The 23,258-nt window shown below is 56.1% G+C and overlaps 3 protein-coding genes across 3 annotated transcripts in view; 2 read left to right on the forward strand and 1 right to left on the reverse strand.

Moving 5' to 3' along the window:
- BRINP3 (BMP/retinoic acid inducible neural specific 3) overlaps positions 1-6,411 on the reverse strand; it is a 662,162-nt gene extending 655,751 nt beyond the window's left edge. The window contains exon 1 of the mRNA XM_086842781.1: positions 6,008-6,411. Within this exon, the coding sequence (XP_086698907.1) occupies positions 6,008-6,411 (404 nt within the window). The remainder of the gene's footprint in view (positions 1-6,007) is intronic.
- A 45-nt stretch (positions 6,412-6,456) lies between these two features.
- LOC147651499 (uncharacterized) lies at positions 6,457-13,469 on the forward strand. The gene is made up of 10 exons (XM_086842788.1): positions 6,457-6,530; positions 6,703-6,837; positions 7,107-7,252; positions 7,705-7,985; positions 9,184-9,343; positions 9,915-10,218; positions 10,830-10,962; positions 11,291-11,393; positions 11,658-11,714; positions 12,006-13,469. Exons 3-10 carry the CDS (start codon positions 7,211-7,213, stop codon positions 12,228-12,230), a joined length of 1,305 nt encoding a protein of 434 aa, XP_086698914.1. The 5' UTR covers positions 6,457-6,530; positions 6,703-6,837; positions 7,107-7,210; the 3' UTR covers positions 12,231-13,469.
- Positions 13,470-14,001: 532 nt separating this feature from the next.
- On the forward strand, positions 14,002-19,660 carry LOC147651500 (maestro heat-like repeat-containing protein family member 7). The gene is made up of 15 exons (XM_086842785.1): positions 14,002-14,576; positions 14,859-14,923; positions 15,015-15,164; positions 15,338-15,486; positions 15,771-15,918; positions 16,165-16,352; positions 16,442-16,579; positions 16,849-16,963; positions 17,117-17,254; positions 17,457-17,633; positions 17,758-17,913; positions 18,072-18,173; positions 18,566-18,668; positions 18,933-18,989; positions 19,281-19,660. Exons 1-15 carry the CDS (start codon positions 14,438-14,440, stop codon positions 19,469-19,471), a joined length of 2,016 nt encoding a protein of 671 aa, XP_086698911.1. The 5' UTR covers positions 14,002-14,437; the 3' UTR covers positions 19,472-19,660.
- Positions 19,661-23,258: the final 3,598 nt, after the last annotated feature.

Consider the following 23,258-nt stretch of genomic DNA (forward strand, 5'->3'; position numbering starts at 1 on the left):
AACCCACAGTTGACAGCAAATTGCACACAATTACTCTGCAGTGCATAAGCAGTAAGTAATCAAGCATGCTAAAGACCAGCAGCGTTAATTACTGGCCACTTCCCCCAGCTGTTCCTCACCTCTGGTCCCAGCTGCAAAACCAGCTCACAGTGTGCAACAGCTGCATTTGGAGGCCCAGAACAGCCCTGGCCTTTGGCTGACTGTGTAAAAGTTCGATGACAATTTGTAGCTCCAGGTGGGAATTTTGGAGCTTCTCCAATTAACCCCTGAGTGCTGTGGGATTCTCTGCTGGAGGATCTGAGTGTGACAAGCTGCTGATATTGCCTGAGTTGGTGTTGGGGCATCACAAAGGAGCCTGGACACCTTCCCCTATCCCAGGCTGCTCCGAGCCCCATCCAGCCTGGCCTTGGACATTTCCAGGCATCCAGGGGCAGCCACAGGAAACCTGTGCCAGGGCCTCAGCAGCCTCACAGGGAAGAATTGACATAATTAATGTAACTAACATAGTTCCTTCTGAAGGTCCAATGGTGAAAAGCATCCCTGTAGCTTCAGCTGATGAATTTCAACACTGAAAGGCACAAAAAACCCCAGAAGAAACGGAGCTCAAGCTGGCCAGGACGAACATTTCCTCTCCTGCTGCCAGTTATGGGGCAAGTATTACATCACAACGTGTTAGTAGAATTAAATATCTATTTGAACTTTGCTTCTTGTGTACTTTTTAATTTTAATATTATTTATTCTTTGACTTTCAATAATTCATCGAGATGCATCCATATCGGTAATTAAAACATGTACAGTAAGAAACAGAGCTCACATAAATTATTCCACGGCATTCATTATTTATTTGGCCACTTACAGCTGTGCAAAATTTACAGAGAAAATATGTACATTAATTAACATGTACATTACAATTTCATTAGTGCACTTTTTCGGTGAGTAAAGATACTCAGATATGGGTGTGTGAGCAGCTAGAGAGGTCTTGCTTGTGCCTTTTAAATTATTTAGGTTTAAGAAGAGGTCTGTGGTTGGAATCCAGGAGGAGCTGCTCGGGGGAAGCCTTTCTGCTGGCCTTACACGTGTGGTGGCAAAGTGGTTTTTTCCAAAGCTGCCAGGATTCCTGAGCCAAGCTCAGGGATGGATGTTTGGCTGTGTTGTACAGCCACGGGCACTGAGTAGAGCAAGGGACAAGAGAAAATCTGATATTTCACACCCTCTGGTGTAATTTCCTGTGGTTGAGTCTATCAGGGAGTGCTGGTGCCATGGTGGTCCCACTGCATTTCTTGGCTGGTGTGTCCTGGAGGGTGAGGCTCAGGACAAGGCCCTGCAGAAGACTCTCAGAGGGGTTCTGGAGGCACCACTGTTGATTTTTACCCCCACAGATTCCAGCTGAGGCTGCTGCAAAGTGACTCCAGTTCTAAAACCAGCTCTGGAAAAGGTCCTGTGCATCAGCACTGAGGCACAGCTCAAACAACGAGGAGTTTCTTTGTGCCAAGTGGATTAAAAATACCCAAACCAACCCAACCAAACAACTCACGGATTCTATCGTCGTCTGAAAGGGAAAAGAAACATTTTTATTCAGTGCCACAAAATTTGCATCAATAACAAGTCCAGTAGCACACCAGGAAATTTCCACATGAGTAAACTCCACTCACTGCAAAAAGGCTTGTATCCACTCCTGGAATTTAATGGTTCAGCTGGCATGTGAAAGCTGTTATTTGGAGGTTTAATTATTAAGATCAAATTAAATTTCAGCTATTGCAGCAATGAGCAGATGCCAGCTGAGGGATTCCTTGCTGGGGAATGCTGGAGAGGATTTTGGTGTATCCACATGGGAGCCTCCCTGCTAGGAGGATGCTCAGAAGGCATTGTGCCTTGGATAATGAACTATTCAGGAGTTCTGGGAGTCCCAGGGATGCCTTTTCCTGGTTATGAATTACTCCTGGTGAAATCTGGCAATGAACTGCCTCACGGTGACCTGTGGAGTTCCTGGTCAATGAGGGGCTGCTGGAATGAAGGGAATGCTCCACTTCATGGCTATGGAGCTTTTCCTTCCCCCAGCAGGAGCTCTGGCTGGGACTTGTAATGGAAAGTGTGAAGACTTGTGCAGATGAAGAGCAAAGAGAACAAAGACCCTCCAAAACTCACTCTGTCTTTCCAACCAACCCCACAGAATTTGTCTGTGAGCTTTCATAGTTTTTGAATTGCCAGCCACAAAAAACTTTTAATTCTTTTTGGCCAGGCTGTGAGTGCACTCAGAGGGTGGAGCAGATGAGGAGACAAAGGTTTGGGGAAGCAGAACACAGAACTATTTGCTTTCTGGAAGGCTGGAGTGAGGTCTTGGGGGAAATCTGCCTCACACAGAGACTTGACAAGAGCCATGAGGCTCTGGATCATCCTCCCCTGGACTGCCCAGGCATGGGAACTCCATCCCTCTGTCCCACAGGGGCAAACTGCAGACCCCCCAGCCTTCCCCAAACACCTGCATCCAGGGCATTTAGGAGCTGATTCCCCAGGGCAGGGCTGCACTTTGGGCATTTGTTCTCCCTTTACAGCTCAGCTGCCATGATGCAACAAAGACAATGGTTTGGATGGACACAAAATCCATTCCTGGTGTGTGCAGTGCAAGTGTGGAGGAATTCCTGTTGGCCTGAACCATCCGCTCTCCTGTGAGCACCTGACACTGCACAGAGCCAAAGGTGGGATCACTACAAGGGGATCTTCTCTTCCTCCTGCTCTCTTCATCATCACAGGTAAATTGGAGGTTGGGACACTTCACTGGGGCAGGGACACCCAGGCTGAGTGAGGAAAGGCCGCTCCCCACTTCTCTGACATCCTAATGATGGCAACCCATCATTATCCTGCAAAGACCCATCCCAAAGGAGCCTGTTGCGTCCTGGCAGGTGCTGGAAGGAAGTGAAAGCATTCCCAAGGAAAAAGGGAGAAACTGAGTCCAGCTCACCAATGCCTCAGAGCAAAACTTTAGAAGGCATTATTCTGTGTATTCCCAACTTCATGGCCAGAGTTGAGGCTGGGTTTGAAAAATGTGGATTTACTTCTTTTATAGAGGAACATTTATTTTTTCACAGCAGAAGGAACTCTTTTGAGTTTCCTGCTTGAGACAGAGATTGAAAAATACACTGCCTTGTCTTTCAAAAATGTTCTGAGGAGCCACTGCAAGGTTTCAGATGAGGGCCACAGTTATGCTCTGGAGGTTGTCAGAAGGAAGGATGCTGCTCAGTCTTTCTCTGTTCTCTTTACTGGAGCTGGCATGAAAATGGATTATTCTAAAGCATCTCTCTGTGTGGCTGTCCCATTTGTCAGCTTCCTGCAGGCACATTCCCTGCTTGATGTTTTCATAAACTCCACTCCTTTTCCTTGGCTTCTGGTGATAAATTGTAATGGCAAGTGAAAATATTCCAAAATAAATCTGTTTTCATGGCCCTCTGCAAAGTCCACTCTGAGAGCCCTGTGCAGATGTAGCACTTTGGGAGGAGGTGGGGCAGCACCAGGTGCACATCACACATCAGCCCTGTGGTGTCCACATTTTCAAACCCTGCCCCAACTCTGGCCATGAAGTTGGGAATGCACAGGAAATGCCTCTAAAGTTTTGCTCTGAGGATACAGGTGAGATGGACTCAATTTCTCCTCCTGTTTCCTTGAGAATACTTCCAACTTCCTGCTGTTATTTTGGTAGGGTCTGTATTTTCAAATAAGGAGCAAATTATTATTATTATTATTATTTGGTCCAGGAAACCAAAGGAACATAAGGAGAAATAACAGAAATTTTTAGGTTGGAAAAGATCCCAAGATCTAGGAGATTCTAAGATGCAATCCAACCATGAAGCCAACCTTTCCAGGCCTCCCAGTGATCCCATGGAGAGGGAGGTGCCAGCAGCAGCCCCAGAGCTGGGCTGTGACAGAGCAGGGATGAGGCCAAGTCCAGAACTGCTTCCCAATGACCCCCCCTCACCCCTGAATCCTCTACTGCTGGTACCAAGGCTGCTGTTTTCCCTGGAAATGTGTCTTTCCAGCCCAGAAACTCCTCTCCACTGGAGAAGCCCCAGCAGCAGAGCCCTTCTTGCGCTCTGTGGATGCTGCAGGGCAAAGCCTGTGGTGGCCCCTTGGTTTGGGCTCTGCAGCTCTCAGCACCCAGAAGAAGCTCTGCCAACACCTCCTGCTTCTGCTGCATCCTTGCACACTGTCTGATGATCTGAGAGCTTTTCCCAGCCCAAATGAGCTGCAGTGAGCACAGCAAGAGATGAAAATGAACTCCAGTGATGCCTTTTTCCTGCAGGAAGATGAGGATGGGCAAGTCCTTCCTCTGAGGTGCCCTTCAGCCCAACACTGGGACACTGCTGCCGAGCTGGGCTCAGCTTTGTTTTCTCTCCCAAAGTAAAAGACAGGCTGAAACTAGGACAAAAAAACAAAGAGGGAGAGACAAAAAGGGAGAGCCTGGGTTTGAATTGACAGAAACCCCAGGAACCAGAGTGCAGCCCAGTAAATATTGGAATGACATTACCTGAGCTTGAGAAAAAATTGACAAATTGTTAGGCTGAATTCCTGTCTCTAGTGGAACTGGAGAGCAACCACCATGGAGATAACATTATTTTCTTTAATCATTTTCTTTGGCAAGAGAATCAGAAGGAAAAAGCTCCAGAGTGACTCTTATTATATTTTCCCTCCCTCTGCCTTTTCTTTCTGATTCCCTCCATCGTTCCCAGCTCTGTCAAGATTGTGACAAACTTAATTACCAGCAAACAGCAGGAATCCCAGATGACATATCCATGGTTTTTTCTTTCTTCTGACTTCATGAGATCTTTCTGGTCTTTAATGTAGAGTGAATGAGGACGGGGAGCAGATGGTGCTGGTGTCCAATACCAGCAGCATCTGAGCCCTTATCTCCTTGAGATCTTCAGTGTCAGGATGGGATGTGGATAACAAAACCTGAGTGATGAGATTCAGGGCTGGAGGTTCAGAAAACGGGATTGTGCATGACAGGCCCAGATCTGCCATTTGGGGGCTGTCATAGAAACCTGCACTCATTTCAGGGCTGCTCACAGCAGGGACTGCACAGCCCAGGCCTCTTGCTCCAAGCTCCTGGCACCAGGATAAGGCACCTTTGTGCCTCCTGCATCTGTAAATTTGATGCTCGTTGGCTATAAAACAAGAGCTGGGTGAAACATTGTCATTTGCAGGGAGTTTGCCCTAAAACCATGTTTCTAGGGCATGAAACAGCTCAGGGTGAGGTTCAGTGAATGGTTTTGAGCGAGAAAAAAGATTTAAAAGAAAAATGCCTAAAATACTTTCAGTATTTTTAAGTGGAGTTTTGCCCTTTGATCTTTTCAAAGGGAATTTTATTGTCTTGCTGTCTCAAAGATGTTTTGGCTGCAGGGGTCTGGAGAGGCTTTTCAGAGTCCTCACCAGTTCTACAGTTCAAGAAGCTTGTGGCCAGCCAGGTTTTGGCCACCTGTGCTCCCATTGCTGCAGAAGCAGGGAGCCCTTGCCTCCACCCTGCCATTACTATTATTATTATTATTATTATTATTATTATTATTATTATTATTATTATTATTATTATATTATGTTTATGTTTATGATGTTTATTTTTACACCCAGGCAATTCACTGTTTTGCAGGAAATGTCAAGATTTTCCACACAGGCACCTCTTTCCCCTGTGCACCCCTCTTGAGAGAGAGAAAATGGTCATGTGCCACTTGACCAAAGCAGGGGCTTTGCAAACACACCAAACACTGGAAGTTTGGTAGAAAGAAGCAGCAAATCTCTTTTTTATCTTAGTTTTATCTTCACCAAACCTTCTCTGAACAACTCTGCACCTCCTTCTGCATTCATTTCCTCAAGCTGGGTGTCATGGAGTTACTTTACCTTTAAGGGAGTTGGAGTTGCTGGGAACTGCCTGGAGTCTTTTCTCCTGACCAATTATCGGTCATTGCTGAGAATTGACAGCAGTTTAGGCCATTGAAAAGTGGGATCAACTTGTGAACCCTACCTTAAAGTGTAAAAGCAGAGCTCTCTGGGCTGTCTTTGTTTCCTGGCTGTGGAGGGTGGCGGAGCTCCAGGCCTCCCGTCCCTGCCCAGGCCATGCGGCCGGGCGGGGATGGGGCCGGGCCTGCCCCGTCTCCCGGCCGGGAGATGGCGGGGCCTGGGGAAGGTTTTCCCCGGGCCCGGGCCGAGCCGATCTCTGGCTCGGCTGCAGGTTTTGCTGTAACTAAATTCACTAGAAACTGCTGAGTGAAGAAGGAGAGAGGCTTTGGACCTGCAGCAAGCAGAGACAGCGACCACACTCTCCAGAGCAGCTATGAAGAACTTCCCATCGCAGACGGCTCCAGCTCCTGTTCGGCAGAGATCACTGAGCCATCTACAAAAGCCTGGGCAAGATTTTAACTCTTTCATTACCCAGACGAGACTTGCGGATTAATCTTTTTATCCAGAGAGAGAAAAAGAGAGTGATCAACATGAAAAGAGACTTTATAAACTACCAGTGACAGGAAAGAAAAGAAGCTTCAGAAGAGGTAGAGAATTAAGAAGATGCTTTAATTAAGCTGAAATATCTTTCTGTTAAAACTATGGAGATGGACAATGAAGTCCTGTGCTCTGAGGGCGCGTGAGCCCATCCGTCTTTGCCTCTTGCCACACAGATGTTGCAGGCAAGTGTGAAACCCTCTGCTCCTTGCTTCTGTGCAGGTGCTGCAGGAAGAGCAGAATGAGAAGAGGGCTTTAACAGAGACACTGCTCCAAACTCGGGGACAGCTCAGCCAAGCGTGCCAGCAGGTCCAGCAGCTCAGGCAGGAGGTGAAAGAGCAGCGAGAGAAGGGACAGGTAAGTCTGAGTAGGCAGGGAATGGAGTGCAGGGCAGGGACAAGGGCACAAAAGGCAGCTCCTGGGACTGAGGGGACAAGGGCTGCCTGAGGCTGTGGGAGCCTGGTAAGCTCCAGAGCTCAGGCCCAGGAAGGAGGGCTTGCAGTGCAAGCAGAGCTGGGTCGAGAAGCCACAAGAAGTAGCTGAAGGAATGGGGTTTGGAGACAGCAAGTGCAAAAATCTGAGCCTGAGGGCAGGTCCCAGGAAGTCACTCTGCATTTTGTTGCCAGACCATCAAGGCAAAGCTGCAAGCTGAGCTGCAGGAAGCTCACAATGAAATGCTGGCAGTGCAGAGGAGGCACAAGGAAGAACTTCAGGGCATCAGAGAGAGGAGATGAATGTCCTCCTTGAGCAGAGGGATGCTCTACAAAAGCAGGTGAGTGAAACAGCAGTGGCACTGCAGTCACGCAGGGAGGACTCTGTGGCCTTCTTGCTTTTCCATGGCAGAGCAGCAGCTGATGGGGTGATCCCTGGGGCTGCCTCATGCTGTGGGGGCTCCATGGCAGCTGCTCTGAAGGACACTCAGTGCTCTGCTGAATCTCAGCTGCTGCCCCCTGAACAGCTGGGCCAGTCCTCTGGGCTGTTGGCCAGCACCCATCAGCATGGACTCCTGCTGGCCTCTTCTTGCTAGCCTTGGTTTGGGAGGTGCTTTTTCAGGTGGGCCACTTAGAGACTTAACCAAGTTGTCCATCTCTATTGGGAATCTGCCAGTCCCAGGACAGGGAGAAAGGGAAAGTTTTCCTTTCTCATTCCTAAGTGCCTCTACTGTGGCTGACAGAGGCAGGCTGTGGCTGTCGCCTCTGACTGCTTTGTTCTGTTTGACTGGAGGTGGATGAGTTGACATCTCAGCTGGCAGCCTCCCGAGAGTTCCTGGAAAGCACACTCCAGAGAGCCCAGCAAGATGTGAGCGAGGCCCAGGCACAGTCAAGGCAGAAGCAATTGGAGGCTGAACACATCCAGAAGAGGCTGGAGGAGGCAGAACATCAGAAGAAGGAGCTCCAAGTGAAGCTGCAGAAACTGGAGAGGGAATGGAGTGAATGCAAAGAAGTGGCACTGGAAAATTTTGAATTGCAGGCTTCCGTGAATGTCCTAGAGAGGGAAAGAGACAGGTAAATGAAAGCCTGTGGGACTCTGCAATGTGGTGAATGCATTCCCTCTTTGCCGTCTTTGCACCTGCCTGGGGCTCTGGCAGCATTTCCTAAGGGGCAGATTCTGAACTCTCCATGAAGACACATCTCATTATCTGTATGTTGTGTTCATTCTCTAATATTTTAAGCCTTCAGTTGGAGTTTTCTGAAGACAAAGGCTTTTGGGGTAGCTCTTTCCCTCTAGGGAGTGTTGTGCTCTTAGGTTAGGTTAGGTGGGTATGTTAACAGTGCTGGAGCTGCAGTGTAAGGAGCTGGATACATCCATCAGCTCCACCTTGGCTGCTGTAACTTGAGGCCTTTGGGATCTGATCAGCCTGGCATCTGATGCCTTTGCTGGGCAGCACCTTCTTAAGGCCCTGAGTGCTGATCAAGCCCAGATTGCCCTGGGAGGCACCCAAGAAACAAGAATGTCTCTGGTGCATTGTTCCTGATAAAATGCCCCCCTGGTGCCTGGAGGGGCTCAAGCAGGGTCCCTGCCACCCTCCACACTCACAGGTGTTACTGACTGTGCAAAGAATGCAAGAAACCAGAGCAAGGTTAGGGGGGCTCCTCCAGCTGATCAAGTCAAGCCAGTCTTCAGTGCCACAGGATTTTTCTTCCAAGAAGAAGACAAAGGAAAGGCAGAGCACTCTTGCTTGCCTGGAGGTTTCTGCATCTTCCATCAGCTTGAGCTCTAAGCCTCTGTTGCCACTTCTGCCATCAGCCTTTGTTCCTCCAGCTGAAAGTAGGATGGGTGCTGGTAAATCTCAGGGAACTTGCCAGACATCCCCTGGCTGTAGGGTGCTGCTCCTCCCACCTGGACATACAAGATGGGGGAAGGAAACGTCTCTTCCATGTTGACCAAACCTCTTCCCCTTGGAGCCTGGTTAGTCAGAAGAAAATTCTTCCTCTCCCCTAATGTCTTCATTGCAGGACTTTGTTAGGTTTGTATGCACATTCCCATCTCAAATAGAAGGTAGGCCATGAAGGCAGGAACTCCCTGTTCTTTCAGGAACAAAAGCAGAGTGGGCACATGCTGGGCTGTGACTGCAGGGGGAACAAACAGCCAAGTTGTTTAGACAAACCTCATTGGACAGAGCAGTTTTCTCTGAGGTGCTGCAAGTCCTAGGAGTTTATAAAATGTGATGCCATTAGTAATGAGTTGCATGCTTCCCTTTAGGCTGATTCTGTCTCTGGAGGAAAAGAGCATGGATCTCAGAATGCTGGAACAAAGGAACCTGGCGCTGAACAATCAGCTGTCTCAGTTTCATTCTGCTCTTCAGCAGGCTGAACTGGTCTCTTCAAGCCGTGCAGGACAACTGCAGCAGCTCAACACCCAGGTAAGCTGTGCACTCCATCCTCTTCTCCAGGGGCACACAACACCACCTTTGGCATGCTAGTCCCAACCTCTTTCCCCTCCCAGCAGCATCCACATGTTCTTCCCAGGCCTCCTGCTGCTGCACCCTCAGGCCAAGGCTGGATCTGGTGTCTGCTGCCATAGTTTTCCCCCATTCTTTCCTGGGTCCCAGCAGGAAATCTGGGAGCAGAAGCAGCAGCACACTCCTCTGGAGCTTCTCTGTCCCTCTGTTAGCAGTGCTCTCCCTGACAGGATTGGTGCCTGTGCCATTCACTGAGCAATGTGGGGACACAGATGTGGCTATGGCAGGCTGGGCAGAGCGCTTCCACCACAGCCAGTTCAGCCCGTGTTCAGAGCTGCAGCCTCAAGGGTGCCCCTTGCCTCCCTTTCCCTGTTTTCTCTACCTTTGTCTCTACTGGAATCCTTGGTTCTGCACCTTCTGTTTCTGGTGTATTTCTGCCTGAAGTCATTTCTCCTTCAATGCTCTCCCTACTGCCTGCTCTGCTGCCTCAGGAGCAGCCCAGTCCCTGAGGCTCTCTGCATCCATCTTCCAGATCCAGGCCCTGCAGGATGCAGTGACAGAGAAGGCAGCTCAGCAGGACACTCGAGAGAAGGAGCTGCTGCAGGAGCTGGAAAAGTCCCAAGCAGGAGAACAGAGCTTGAGGGACGCTGTGCATGTGCTGCAGGTTGAGATGTCTGAGCTGCGTCTGAGGCTCCAGAGCTCTGAGGAAAGAGCAGAGGCCATGGCCACACACTGTGAGGCCATGGAGATGGAGCTGAGGATGGCTCAGGCTGACAACAACCAAATCAAGGCCTGCAATCAGGAGCTGCAGACACTGTTGGAGGAAACTCAGCAAGGTACAACTTCTCTCCCATCCATTGCCCCATCCTGTTCCACCAGCGGGGATCTCTGATCCCATGCAGAGGTAAAGGCCTTTGCCCAGAGATGGCAGACAGGAAAAACAACCAGCACGAGACTTATCCATCCAGGCGCCAGTCAAAGTTTATCTCAAGAATGATGCTGTGGCTGGCGGTGCCAACTGGCTCTGCTGTGGCTGGTCCCATACACAGCTGGTGCCTTTCAGGTGCTGTGTCTGTGCTAAGCAGCTGGAGCTGGATGCCTCAGCTCAATTCCCCCAAATTTCAGGCCCTGTCAAAGCCTCCAGGCTATTGGCCTCTCTGGAGCAGGGCTGCACAGGCATCCCTGCTGCTTTGTCTCTCTTGGATTGTTCACTCAGCACAAGGCCAAGAGCAAACACACTGCTATTCCTCTGAACCTTGCCCCTGCCATTCCTGCTTTTTTCTCTGCCTGGAAGTTTCCTTCCTTTCTCTCAGTTTTGGAAGCTCTTGTGGGCTTAAGGCCTGGCAAACCACGGCAGGCAGAGAAGACAGTGCTGTTGTCTCTGCAGGGTGCCCATCAGTTTACTTTGCTTTGCTTTCTCCCTTCTCTTTCCCCTTCCCTCCTGCAGCAATATGGAGGGCAGAACAGCAGAAGACCTCTCTAGAAACTGCCTTGAAGGAAGAGGCTGTGACTGTTCATCAGAGGTGGCATCACTGCAGAGGAAACTGGAGAGCCAGGAGAAGGAAAGGAAGGATGTGCTGGTGAGAATGGCAGATGCCACAAAGGGCCATTTCCTAGCTATGTTTGCACCTTGTGTTACCAGTTCTAAGGAGCACCTTTTTCCAGTTTAACATTCCTAATTGCATTCTTCTGAACAAGGAGGAAGTCACTGGGGCTGCGGGGCGGGCCGGCACCGCGGCTCCCCGGGCAGCAGCCGGCCCTCTGCCCCCTCCAGAGCCCGGCGCCAGCGGCTGCTGCCCGGTGCCTCAGGGCTGGGCGGGCACGGGAGGCCGGGGCTGGCCGCAGGCAGCAGTGCCCGGCCGAGGGGCAGAGCCCGCACCAACCCTTCCCTCCCGCCGCTCTCTGCAGCTGGCACAGGACAGGAGCCGAGCGGCTGAGCACCTGCACCGGGCCCTGCTGTACCTGGACAGCCCGCAGGAGTCCCTGCGAGCGGCGGCCATCAGGTTCATTGGTGAGCCACGAACCGGGCTGGGCTCCCTCCCTGCCCCGCCACAGCTCGGCCCCAGCCCCGGCTGCTGCCCCGGCCCTGGAGCCCCGGCTGCCCTCGGGGCTGCTGCTGCCGGCCTCTGGCAGCCGGGGCCCTTGGGCTGAGTCAGGATGCGGCAAGGGCCGGGGCTGAGCCCTGCCGGGGCAGGAGGCCGTGTGGCCCCAGGGCTGGCAGCGCCGCTGGCAGGGAGCTGTGCTGCTGGGACCCTGACAGGCTCTGTGTTCCCAGGGATGGCCGGGCAGCACCTCCGGGGGAACAAACGAGAGCTCCAGAGCATCTGTCAGGGTGAGTGAGGGCAGCGGGCTGCCAGCCCCGGCTGCCAAGGGGAGCTGCAATCCCTGCCCCGGCTGCCCAGGGCTCTGCTCCCTGTGCGGACCAGGCCTGGTGTGGCCAGGGCACACACAGAGATTTCAGGGGCACGAGTGCCAATAGTGTCCAGTGGCTTTGGGCTGATCCCTTTGGTCCCTGCTCCCTCCTGGCCATGGCCAGAGCCACCTGGGTTGGCCCTTGCACGGGGCTCTCCTCAGGTCCCCGCAGATCCAGATCTGACCATGGCTCTGTTCCTCTCTCTTGCAGCCCTTGATGACAAGGCACAGGACATCAGCCCTGCCATCAGAATGCTGGCTCTGGAAACAGCCTTTGTCCTCCGGGCAGCTCAAGGCTCCATCTTGCAGAAGTAGCAAGATGGATTCCGCAGGGCACGCAAGAACCGCCCTTGTCTGTGGGCCCGTGGCTGGCGGTGCTGCTGGAGCTCTGAGGAGAGCTAAATTGAGAGGCTCTGTGTCTGACGGGGCCATCTGAGCCAGGCAGGATTTTTCTTTAGGATTTTTTTTTATTCCTTCTTCGTTGTTCTTTATAGTATAGAAATATAGAATTGGAAATATATAGAATATAGGTATAGAATTATATATAGAAATATAGAATGTGTTCTCATACCCAGTGTCTCAGGTGCTTTCTCTGGTGCCCAGTGCGCAGGGCATAGGGGGAGAGGGGAAAAGGGTGCTTGTGCTCAGCAAGCTGCCCAGGCGTGCAGTGGGGAAGGGAAAATGGCCAGAAGGCCCTCGGCCTTTGGTGCTTCTGCTGAAGCCTTAACGCTGCCCACAGAGGAGCTGGGCAGGGGCTGGAGCTGTGGGGATCGCTGTGATTGTGGTGCCTGTAGATGGGCATGAGGCTTCTCCCAGCCAGGAAGCACCGTCTGTGTCCTGCAGCCCGTGGGTTGCTGGCGGGATTGCTGAGGGCTCTGAGGCTCTCTCAATCTGGCTCCTCTGGAGCTCCATCGGGGCTGCGCCGCTGCCGGGCAGGTTGGCCGGGCTGGGGGAGAGCAGAGGGGCCAGGGTGGTGGAAGCCCTGAGGAAATTGGGTGTCAGAGGCCACGAGCAGCCCCCAGGCAGTCACCTTGTTCCTGTCACCCGCTGCTCTGGTGCTTCCCCTGAGAGACTGCCATGCCTGCAGCAGAAGCCCTCGAGGCTGGGCCTCAGCAGCCCCGAGGTGCCCAGGCTGGGCTGTCTCGGGACAAGGAGGGCAAGGAGGCCCTGGCAGGGCACAGCCACTGGGTGCTGCCAGGGCAGCGGGCAGAGGCAGGGCTGGCGGCCAGCCCGGGCCCCCGCGCCTGCCCAGGCCACGGTGCTGAGACCAAGGCTCCCCTGACACAGAGCTCTGTGTCTGCACAGCTTCTGCCTCCATGGGGAGGGTGGTGATGTCTCCTCGAGCAGCGCTGCTGAGTCGCTGCTGCTGAAGCGGCTCTGGACAGAGCAGAAACGGCACCAGAGCGTGCACAGGAACGGCCCTCAGGGCTGGGCTGGAGTGGCCAAGATGCCTCCTTCTCTTGCAGGAATAACAGAGATGGTGGACACAGTCCCTTCAGTATATATGTTCTACAGGCTGTAGTTAGGTTCTTTATTGCAATTGCTATAGAGGTCCTTTCATTGTACATACATTTTATAGATTGTTGCTATGAAGATTCTTATAACATAAATACATTCTGTAGTTCATTGTTGGTGGTGGTGCTGTTGTGTAAATAAATTGTCCTTGTTTGTCACAGGCTGTCTGTCTTTGCATTTGCTTTGGGCACAGGCAGCATTTGCACAGCTGTGGTTTCCCCTTGCCCTGGGTTCCTGAGGCTGGAGGTCCCTGGGGGTGCTGGCACAGCCACCCTGGGGCTGGGGTCCCCGTGCACAGGAGGGAACCACTGGTGGCGCTCCCGGCACTGGGCACCGCTCGTGTTCCTGGGCTGCTGCAGAGCGGTGTCCCCAAGAGCAAAGCTGTCACCAGCAGAGAGGGGGCTCTGACAGGAGCAGCCCCTGCAGCAATGCAAAGCAGGCAGGAAACCTCCTGCCACCCTTCCTGCTGCAGCCACAGGTTTGAGCTGTTCCTAAAGATCCTGTTGGGCTGTCTGAGACACTTGGGCCAAGGCATTGCTTCCAAGCTGGGCCACTTTGGCCGGGCTGGGTGGAGCCCCAGGGCAGGGGGCAGCGTGTGCAACGGCCCTTGGTGACACGGTGCATCATGGTAACCGTGGAATGGAACGGGACAGGGTGTCCAAGGGCCCTTTGTGACATGGGGTGACATTAGTGTTGGTGGTGACACAGCCACACCACAGTGCCTGGTGCACGTGACAGGGCAGGACGGGACAGAGTGGTGCTGTGAGGAGCCCCCGCACGGCGCACTCACTCCTTGCTGACCCAGAGCCTTTCTGAGGCGTTACTCCTGCAGGTCACCTCGAGGCCAGACCACAGCACTCGGTGACCTGCAGCCTTCCCGAGGCTTCACTTCTGGTGAGGTGAAGCACCACACTTCTCAGGTGTGCTCGAGCCCAGACCGTGGCATTTCCTCACCGCGGTCCTTGACGACGAGTCTCCTGTCCTTGTGGCACGAGCCCCTGAGACCCAAGTGCAGGACTGGCTGTCCTGCAGCCTTGCCAAGACTTCACTCCTGCAGGTGCCTTCCAGGCACAGCTGCAGGACTTGCCAACTCAGACCTTTTCTGAGCCACCTCTGCTGCGAGTAGCCATGAATCCAGGCAGTGATGTTGAGCAGAGACCTCCAAGTGTCCCCAAGCTGACCTGGGTGAAGGAGGAGAAAGAAGGCCCTGGGACTGCCCCAGCACAGCAGCCTGGAGAGCTGGAGCAATTTCAGCCACCTCAGGAGGGTGAGCGGCAGACCTGGGCCTGCAGCCAGCTTGGCCTCGTCCCATCCCATCCCATCCCATCCCATCCCATCCCATCCCATCCCATCCCATCCCATCCCATCCCATCCCCCGGGGACACACCCATGGACAGGACAGAAGTGGGGCTGGGGCAGACACCCTGGAGCTGTACTCTGTGCCCTGGGGCATCCCGGGGCTGTCCCTGCCTGGGGAGTGCAGGGCTGGGCTGTGTTCTCCGGCCTTTCCTGCAGCCCCTCAGCTCAAGCTGCACTCGCTCTTTGCCAGGAGCAGCCATGGAGCGCACTCGAGAGCAGGAACGCAGCCGTGGCCTCTTCCGCACAACAGCGCAGGTACCTGCAGCCATCCCCTCTCCTGCTCAGCCCAGCACCACGCTTGGAGCACTCCATGCAATGTCCCTCATTTCTTGCCCTTCTGCTGCAGATGATTTGCAAATTCATGAAGAGAATTCGGGAGGAAGAGACCAGTGCCATGGGCACTGTGGTCAGAGCATACTCTCCCATCTTCAAAACCAAGGCCAGTGCTGCCCTGCTGGACATGCTTGTGGAGGAGGGTCCTTCCAGTCCAAAGCAAGTAAGCAGTCTGTGGCCTGGCTTCGATCCTCCCAGGAATTGCTTGGCCACGCCAGCTGCTCACTGCGAGCCTTTGAGGCCGTGGCAGTGCGGTGGGAAGGGAAGCACTTCTCTGGGAAGCTGGGCACATTACTCCTGCTGGCAGCTTTCCAAGTTTCCCTGTGCCTTCTCCAGGTGCTCCCCATGGTGAGGTTCATCTACCAGTGGCTCAAGGCTAATGAGTTTCCTGAGTACAATCTGTACAGGCCCCTTCTGGATCTGACAGAGGCACAGCCTGCTGACGTGGTGATGGCTCTCCTGCGTGTGGCCCCATGGTGTGACAGGTACAGGGCCCACGTGCCCAGAGGGCTCAGGGCATCCCCCTGCACAGCCCGGCTCAGGTGTCTGACAAACAGAGGATTCCAGGGCCCTGTGGCTCCTCCCTTTGTCAGCCCTGGCACAGCAGCCCCCGAGCCTGCTGCCCTCAGGGGCCAGTCCCCACAGGGCTGGGCTGCCACAGAGGGGCAGTGGGCAGAGGCAGGGCTGGCAGCCAGCTCAGCTCCCTGCTGCTGCCCAGGCCACGGGGATGTGTCCCAAACCCCCCTGACACAGAACTCTGTCCCCACAGAGCTGCTACCACCATGTGGAAGAGCATCATGTGCTCGTGCAGGGCTGCAGAGCCAGCCATGCTGATACTTCTGGATGTGCTGGGCACCTGGCCAGAGCTCAGCATGTGCACCTCCGACGGGGACCACACGGCTGTCCTTGCCCTGGCTGTGAGTTTCTGCAGCTGACCTTTGCTCACCCCAAGGTCACCTCTGCCTCAGGTCTCCATCCTCCCTCCTCCCATGGCATCTCCCTGCCTCAGGCACTGGGCTCCAACCTGGCCTAGGAGCAGCTCCAGGACCACCAGGCCGGCTGCTGTCCCTACATCTCCACTGGCCTCTCCCTGCCACGCTCGGGCCCTGCCACATGGACACCTGGGCACTGAGCGCTGACTCGGGCTGCTCTGTCCTTCACAGGCAACTGTGGTGATATGGAAGATGCTCCAGCTGCCCTGTGTCCCACATGCAGTGACAGTGTATTTCCCCCGTCTCTTGGTGCATCTGCTCTTGCAAGTGCTGTTCAGCACATTGGATCTGCCAGAGAAGGTCGATACTTTCTGGAAGAGATGCCAGCAGCAACACGGCCTTGCCATCAGCCCCAACAGGTGCTCCATGCCAGTCCTCCTGTCCCTGCCATGTCCCCAGGGCAGAAGCCCGTGCTCCCAGCATCACCTGGGCTTTGCTGTGCACACAGGTTTGCAGTGCAGACCCTGAAGGCCCTGCTCTGCCGACTGCACTATGAGGATGTGGTGGCAGCAGTGGAAGACGAGTGTGGCTGGGACACGCTGCTGTGTGCTGGCACGCACCACTGTGCTGTGGGTGTGCTGGCCAGGTGAGCTGCCCCCAAACAGCGTTTGTGCCCCGTGCCTGGGGTGCCCCACACAGTCCCCGTGGTCATGGGCCAGAGGGCCTTGTCACCAAGGGATGGCCAAGGACACTGCACAAGCCAGGGAGAGGAGGGTGCCCAAGAGCAGCTGCTTCCCAAAGGGCCTGGGTCCCCTTGCAGGGTGGTGGAGAAGGGCCAAGCTCCTCCTGGGAGTCAGTCCATGGAGAGGTTTGTCCCGCTGGCTCAGGGTCTTGGTTCCTTTTTCCTCCCGTCAGAGCAATGCGTCACGTGTCCCTACCCTTGTGTTCTGCGATTGCATTCTACCTGCTCGGGCTGCTCAGCAAAGACACGGCACACGGGGATTTGGCCGCCATGGCGTTCCTTGTGGAGGTGAGCCTGAAGGGCAGCGCTGTCTCGCTGAGCTGTCTCCCAGCTCTCTGCCCTCTCGGTGCCGCAGCCGCCCGGGACGGTGCCCACGCCCTGTGCTGCTGCCTGGGCCCAGCCCTGTGCGCTGCTGCCCCATCACCGGCCTGTGCCCTTCAGATGTTGGAGTGCCTGGACTCGAGTGAATACCGTGACAGCGTCCTGGAGATCGCATCAAACAAACTGCAGAGCGAGTGCAGGGAGAGGCGTCGCTTGGCACTCAGAGGCCTTGTGGTGCTCGGCAAGAATTCCTCCATGGTGAGAAGGGGGCAGCGGCTGCCGGCGTGGGGCTGGGGAAGGCAGTGGCTTGCGCTTGGCTGGCCTTTGGGCACTGAGGCAGCTGCTGCCAGCTCTCCTGCCTCCTGCCTCTTGCCTCCTGCCCCAGGCCTTTGGCACAGGCCTTTGGCCTCTGGGCCCTGTGGCAGCAGGATGGCATTTCACACACTTGTGTTCCACACAGGCCAAAAGAATGTGGGGCCTGCATGAAAGGCTCGTGGAGCTCCTGGGGGAAAATGACAGCCATGTGCTTGGGATGAGCATCGCTCTCCTCAGCCGTTTGTTCCTGTACAATGGTGGCCCGATAACCATCCCCCTCGGCCTGCAGCTGGCTGAGGCGCTCCTGCCGCTCTTTGACAATGTAAGGCTCTGTGTCTCCAGCCATGGCTGCTGCCTTGGCACTGTGCCCTGGGCATTTGCAGGCCTGTGCCCAGGTGGGCCTGAAGCAGCTGATGCTGAGGTCTTTATTTCTTCCTTTCGTACAGGACGATAGCCAGGTGCAGCTGTGCTCCATGTTCATCTTCCGAGAGATGATGGATTTAGTACCAAAGGAGGGGAAAAAGGCCCTGAAGTCCCACGTGCAGCAGAGCCTGCTCCCACTCTCCTTGCACTGCCATGACGAGAACCAGCGCGTGGTTGATGTGAGGACTCGGCAGCTGCCGTGGCTCCCTGGCAGGGCGCTCGGCTGCCTCCTGCTCTGCTGCCTCGCAGGCTGCAGCTCCCTCCTGGTCTTGGCCCAGGGACGTGGGTCCTGTGCCCTGGGCTGTGGTGCCATCTCTGGGTCTCTGCTGCTCTCCAGGCCTCCCGGGAAACGCTGCTCTGTTCCGCCCGATTCCTGAAGAGGAAGGATCTCCAGCAGATGCTGCGGGTGGATCAGACCTGGAGGTTCGGCGAGGGCTTGGTAAGGGCGGGCTGGAAGCCCCAGCCCCAGGCTGGAGAAGCTCAGTGTGTGCGGCTGGCCGCTGTGCCCTGCCCAGTGCCGCACCCAGGGCCGCCAGCCTGTGCCCCACACGCTGCTCCCTTCCCTGGGCCCCGCGGGCTCTACTCCAGCCCCCTGTGGCCCCGAGCCGTGTGCCCATGGAGCCCCGGCACAGCTGCTCTGTCGGGCAGGGCAGCACCGCGGCTCCCCGGGCAGCCCCCGGCCCTCTGCCCCCTCCAGAGCCCGGCGCCAGCGGCTGCTGCCCGGTGCCTCAGGGCTGGGCGGGCACGGGAGGCCGGGGCTGGCCGCAGGCAGCAGTGCCCGGCCGAGGGGCAGAGCCCGCACCAACCCTTCCCTCCCGCCGCTCTCTGCAGCTGGCACAGGACAGGAGCCGAGCGGCTGAGCACCTGCACCGGGCCCTGCTGTACCTGGACAGCCCGCAGGAGTCCCTGCGAGCGGCGGCCATCAGGTTCATTGGTGAGCCACGAACCGGGCTGGGCTCCCTCCCTGCCCCGCCACAGCTCGGCCCCAGCCCCGGCTGCTGCCCCGGCCCTGGAGCCCCGGCTGCCCTCGGGGCTGCTGCTGCCGGCCTCTGGCAGCCGGGGCCCTTGGGCTGAGTCAGGATGCGGCAAGGGCCGGGGCTGAGCCCTGCCGGGGCAGGAGGCCGTGTGGCCCCAGGGCTGGCAGCGCCGCTGGCAGGGAGCTGTGCTGCTGGGACCCTGACAGGCTCTGTGTTCCCAGGGATGGCCGGGCAGCACCTCCGGGGGAACAAACGAGAGCTCCAGAGCATCTGTCAGGGTGAGTGAGGGCAGCGGGCTGCCAGCCCCGGCTGCCAAGGGGAGCTGCAATCCCTGCCCCGGCTGCCCAGGGCTCTGCTCCCTGTGCGGACCAGGCCTGGTGTGGCCAGGGCACACACAGAGATTCCAGGGGCACGAGTGCCAATAGTGTCCAGTGGCTTTGGGCTGATCCCTTTGGTCCCTGCTCCCTCCTGGCCATGGCCAGAGCCACCTGGGTTGGCCCTTGCACGGGGCTCTCCTCAGGTCCCCGCAGATCCAGATCTGACCATGGCTCTGTTCCTCTCTCTTGCAGCCCTTGATGACAAGGCACAGGACATCAGCCCTGCCATCAGAATGCTGTCTCTGGAAACAGCCTTTGTCCTCCGGGCAGCTCAAGGCTCCATCTTGCAGAAGTGGCAAGATGGATTCCGCAGGGCACGCAAGAACCGCCCTTGTCTGTGGGCCCGTGGCTGGCGGTGCTGCTGGAGCTCTGAGGAGAGCTGAATTGAGAGGCTCTCTGTCTGCCGGGGCCATCTGAGCCGGGCAGGATTTTTCTTTAGGATATTTTTTTTATTCCTTCTTCTTTGTTCTTTTTAATATAGATATATAGAAATAGAAATATATAGAATATAGATATAGAATTATATATAGAAATATAGAATTATATTTAGAAATATAGAATGTGTTCTCATACCCAGTGTCTCAGGTGCTTTCTCTGGTGCCCAGTGCGCAGGGCATAGGGGGAGAGGGGAAAAGGGTGCTTGTGCTCAGCAAGCTGCCCAGGCGTGCAGTGGGGAAGGGAAAATGGCCAGAAGGCCCTCGGCCTTGGGTGGTTCTGCTGAAGCCTTAATGCTGCCCACAGAGGAGCTGGGCAGGGGCTGGAGCTGTGGGGATCGCTGTGATTGTGGTGCCTGGAGATGGGCACGAGGCTTCTCCCAGCCAGGAAGCACCGTCTGTGTCCTGCAGCCTGTGGGTTGCTGGCGGGATTGCTGAGGGCTCTGAGGCTCTCTCAATCTGGCTCCTCTGGAGCTCCATCGGGGCTGCACCGCTGCCGGGCAGGTTGGCCGGGCTGGGGGAGAGCAGAGGGGCCAGGGTGGTGGAAGCCCTGAGGAAATTGGGTGTCAGAGGCCACGAGCAGCCCCCAGGCAGTCACCTTGTTCCTGTCACCCGCTGCTCTGGTGCTTCCCCTGAGAGACTGCCGTGCCTGCAGCAGAAGCCCTCGAGGCTGGGCCTCAGCAGCCCCGAGGTGCCCAGGCTGGGCTGTCTCGGGACAAGGAGGGCAAGGAGGCCCTGGCAGGGCACAGCCACTGGGTGCTGCCAGGGCAGCGGGCAGAGGCAGGGCTGGCGGCCAGCCCGGGCCCCCGCGCCTGCCCAGGCCACGGTGCTGAGACCAAGGCTCCCCTGACACAGAGCTCTGTGTCTGCACAGCTTCTGCCTCCATGGGGAGGGTGGTGATGTCTCCTCGAGCAGCGCTGCTGAGTCGCTGCTGCTGAAGCGGCTCTGGACAGAGCAGAAACGGCACCAGAGCGTGCACAGGAACGGCCCTCAGGGCTGGGCTGGAGTGGCCAAGATGCCTCCTTCTCTTGCAGGAATAACAGAGATGGTGGACACAGTCCCTTCAGTATATATGTTCTACAGGCTGTAGTTAGGTTCTTTATTGCAATTGCTATAGAGGTCCTTTCATTGTACATACATTTTATAGATTGTTGCTATGAAGATTCTTATAACATAAATACATTCTGTAGTTCATTGTTGGTGGTGGTGCTGTTGTGTAAATAAATTGTCCTTGTTTGTCACAGGCTGTCTGTCTTTGCATTTGCTTTGGGCACAGGCAGCATTTGCACAGCTGTGGTTTCCCCTTGCCCTGGGTTCCTGAGGCTGGAGGTCCCTGGGGGTGCTGGCACAGCCACCCTGGGGCTGGGGTCCCCGTGCACAGGGGGGAACCACTGGTGGCGCTCCCGGCACTGGGCACCGCTCGTGTTCCTGGGCTGCTGCAGAGCGGTGTCCCCAAGAGCAAAGCTGTCACCAGCAGAGAGGGGGCTCTGACAGGAGCAGCCCCTGCAGCAATGCAAAGCAGGCAGGAAACCTCCTGCCACCCTTCCTGCTGCAGCCACAGGTTTGAGCTGTTCCTAAAGATCCTGTTGGGCTGTCTGAGACACTTGGGCCAAGGCATTGCTTCCAAGCTGGGCCACTTTGGCCGGGCTGGGTGGAGCCCCAGGGCAGGGGGCAGCGTGTGCAACGGCCCTTGGTGACACGGTGCATCATGGTAACCGTGGAATGGAACGGGACAGGGTGTCCAAGGGCCCTTTGTGACATGGGGTGACATTAGTGTTGGTGGTGACACAGCCACACCACAGTGCCTGGTGCATGTGACAGGGCAGGACGGGACAGAGTGGTGCTGTGAGGAGCCCCCGCACGGCGCACTCATTCCTTGCTGACCCAGAGCCTTTCTGAGGCGTTACTCCTGCAGGTCACCTCGAGGCCAGACCACAGCACTCGGTGACCTGCAGCCTTCCCGAGGCTTCACTTCTGGTGAGGTGAAGCACCACACTTCTCAGGTGTGCTCGAGCCCAGACCGTGGCATTTCCTCACCGTGGTCCTTGACGACGAGTCTCCTGTCCTTGTGGCACGAGCCCCTGAGACCCAAGTGCAGGACTGGCTGTCCTGCAGCCTTGCCAAGACTTCACTCCTGCAGGTGCCTTCCAGGCACAGCTGCAGGACTTGCCAACTCAGACCTTTTCTGAGCCACCTCTGCTGCGAGTAGCCATGAATCCAGGCAGTGATGTTGAGCAGAGACCTCCAAGTGTCCCCAAGCTGACCTGGGTGAAGGAGGAGAAAGAAGGCCCTGGGACTGCCCCAGCACAGCAGCCTGGAGAGCTGGAGCAATTTCAGCCACCTCAGGAGGGTGAGCGGCAGACCCGGGCCTGCAGCCAGCTTGGCCTCGTCCCATCCCATCCCATCCCATCCCATCCCATCCCATCCCATCCCATCCCATCCCATCCCATCCCATCCCCCGGGGACACACCCATGGACAGGACAGAAGTGGGGCTGGGGCAGACACCCTGGAGCTGTACTCTGTGCCCTGGGGCATCCCGGGGCTGTCCCTGCCTGGGGAGTGCAGGGCTGGGCTGTGTTCTCCGGCCTTTCCTGCAGCCCCTCAGCTCAAGCTGCACTCGCTCTTTGCCAGGAGCAGCCATGGAGCGCACTCGAGAGCAGGAACGCAGCCGTGGCCTCTTCCGCACAACAGCGCAGGTACCTGCAGCCATCCCCTCTCCTGCTCAGCCCAGCACCACGCTTGGAGCACTCCATGCAATGTCCCTCATTTCTTGCCCTTCTGCTGCAGATGATTTGCAAATTCATGAAGAGAATTCGGGAGGAAGAGACCAGTGCCATGGGCACTGTGGTCAGAGCATACTCTCCCATCTTCAAAACCAAGGCCAGTGCTGCCCTGCTGGACATGCTTGTGGAGGAGGGTCCTTCCAGTCCAAAGCAAGTAAGCAGTCTGTGGCCTGGCTTCGATCCTCCCAGGAATTGCTTGGCCACGCCAGCTGCTCACTGCGAGCCTTTGAGGCCGTGGCAGTGCGGTGGGAAGGGAAGCACTTCTCTGGGAAGCTGGGCACATTACTCCTGCTGGCAGCTTTCCAAGTTTCCCTGTGCCTTCTCCAGGTGCTCCCCATGGTGAGGTTCATCTACCAGTGGCTCAAGGCTAATGAGTTTCCTGAGTACAATCTGTACAGGCCCCTTCTGGATCTGACAGAGGCACAGCCTGCTGACGTGGTGATGGCTCTCCTGCGTGTGGCCCCATGGTGTGACAGGTACAGGGCCCACGTGCCCAGAGGGCTCAGGGCATCCCCCTGCACAGCCCGGCTCAGGTGTCTGACAAACAGAGGATTCCAGGGCCCTGTGGCTCCTCCCTTTGTCAGCCCTGGCACAGCAGCCCCCGAGCCTGCTGCCCTCAGGGGCCAGTCCCCACAGGGCTGGGCTGCCACAGAGGGGCAGTGGGCAGAGGCAGGGCTGGCAGCCAGCTCAGCTCCCTGCTGCTGCCCAGGCCACGGGGATGTGTCCCAAACCCCCCTGACACAGAACTCTGTCCCCACAGAGCTGCTACCACCATGTGGAAGAGCATCATGTGCTCGTGCAGGGCTGCAGAGCCAGCCATGCTGATACTTCTGGATGTGCTGGGCACCTGGCCAGAGCTCAGCATGTGCACCTCCGACGGGGACCACACGGCTGTCCTTGCCCTGGCTGTGAGTTTCTGCAGCTGACCTTTGCTCACCCCAAGGTCACCTCT

Source organism: Cyanistes caeruleus, chromosome 9 (assembly GCF_971803275.1).
Source record: "Cyanistes caeruleus chromosome 9, bCyaCae1.hap1.1, whole genome shotgun sequence".
Classification (NCBI taxonomy): Eukaryota; Metazoa; Chordata; class Aves; order Passeriformes; family Paridae; genus Cyanistes; species Cyanistes caeruleus.

What these genes read in the sequence shown, in the direction of transcription:
- LOC147651499 (XM_086842788.1), top strand. Translation starts at nt 7,211, where the DNA reads ATGAATGTCCTCCTTGAGCAGAGGGATGCTCTACAAAAGCAG. An exon ending in AGGAAAGGAAGGATGTGCTG is followed by an intron (nt 10,963 to 11,290) that starts GTGAGAATGGCA and finishes CGCTCTCTGCAG; the next exon opens with CTGGCACAGGACAGGAGCCG. An exon ending in GGCGGCCATCAGGTTCATTG is followed by an intron (nt 11,394 to 11,657) that starts GTGAGCCACGAA and finishes CTGTGTTCCCAG; the next exon opens with GGATGGCCGGGCAGCACCTC.
- LOC147651500 (XM_086842785.1), top strand. Translation starts at nt 14,438, where the DNA reads ATGAATCCAGGCAGTGATGTTGAGCAGAGACCTCCAAGTGTCCCCAAG. An exon ending in GTCCTTCCAGTCCAAAGCAA is followed by an intron (nt 15,165 to 15,337) that starts GTAAGCAGTCTG and finishes TGCCTTCTCCAG; the next exon opens with GTGCTCCCCATGGTGAGGTT. An exon ending in CTTGCCATCAGCCCCAACAG is followed by an intron (nt 16,353 to 16,441) that starts GTGCTCCATGCC and finishes CTGTGCACACAG; the next exon opens with GTTTGCAGTGCAGACCCTGA.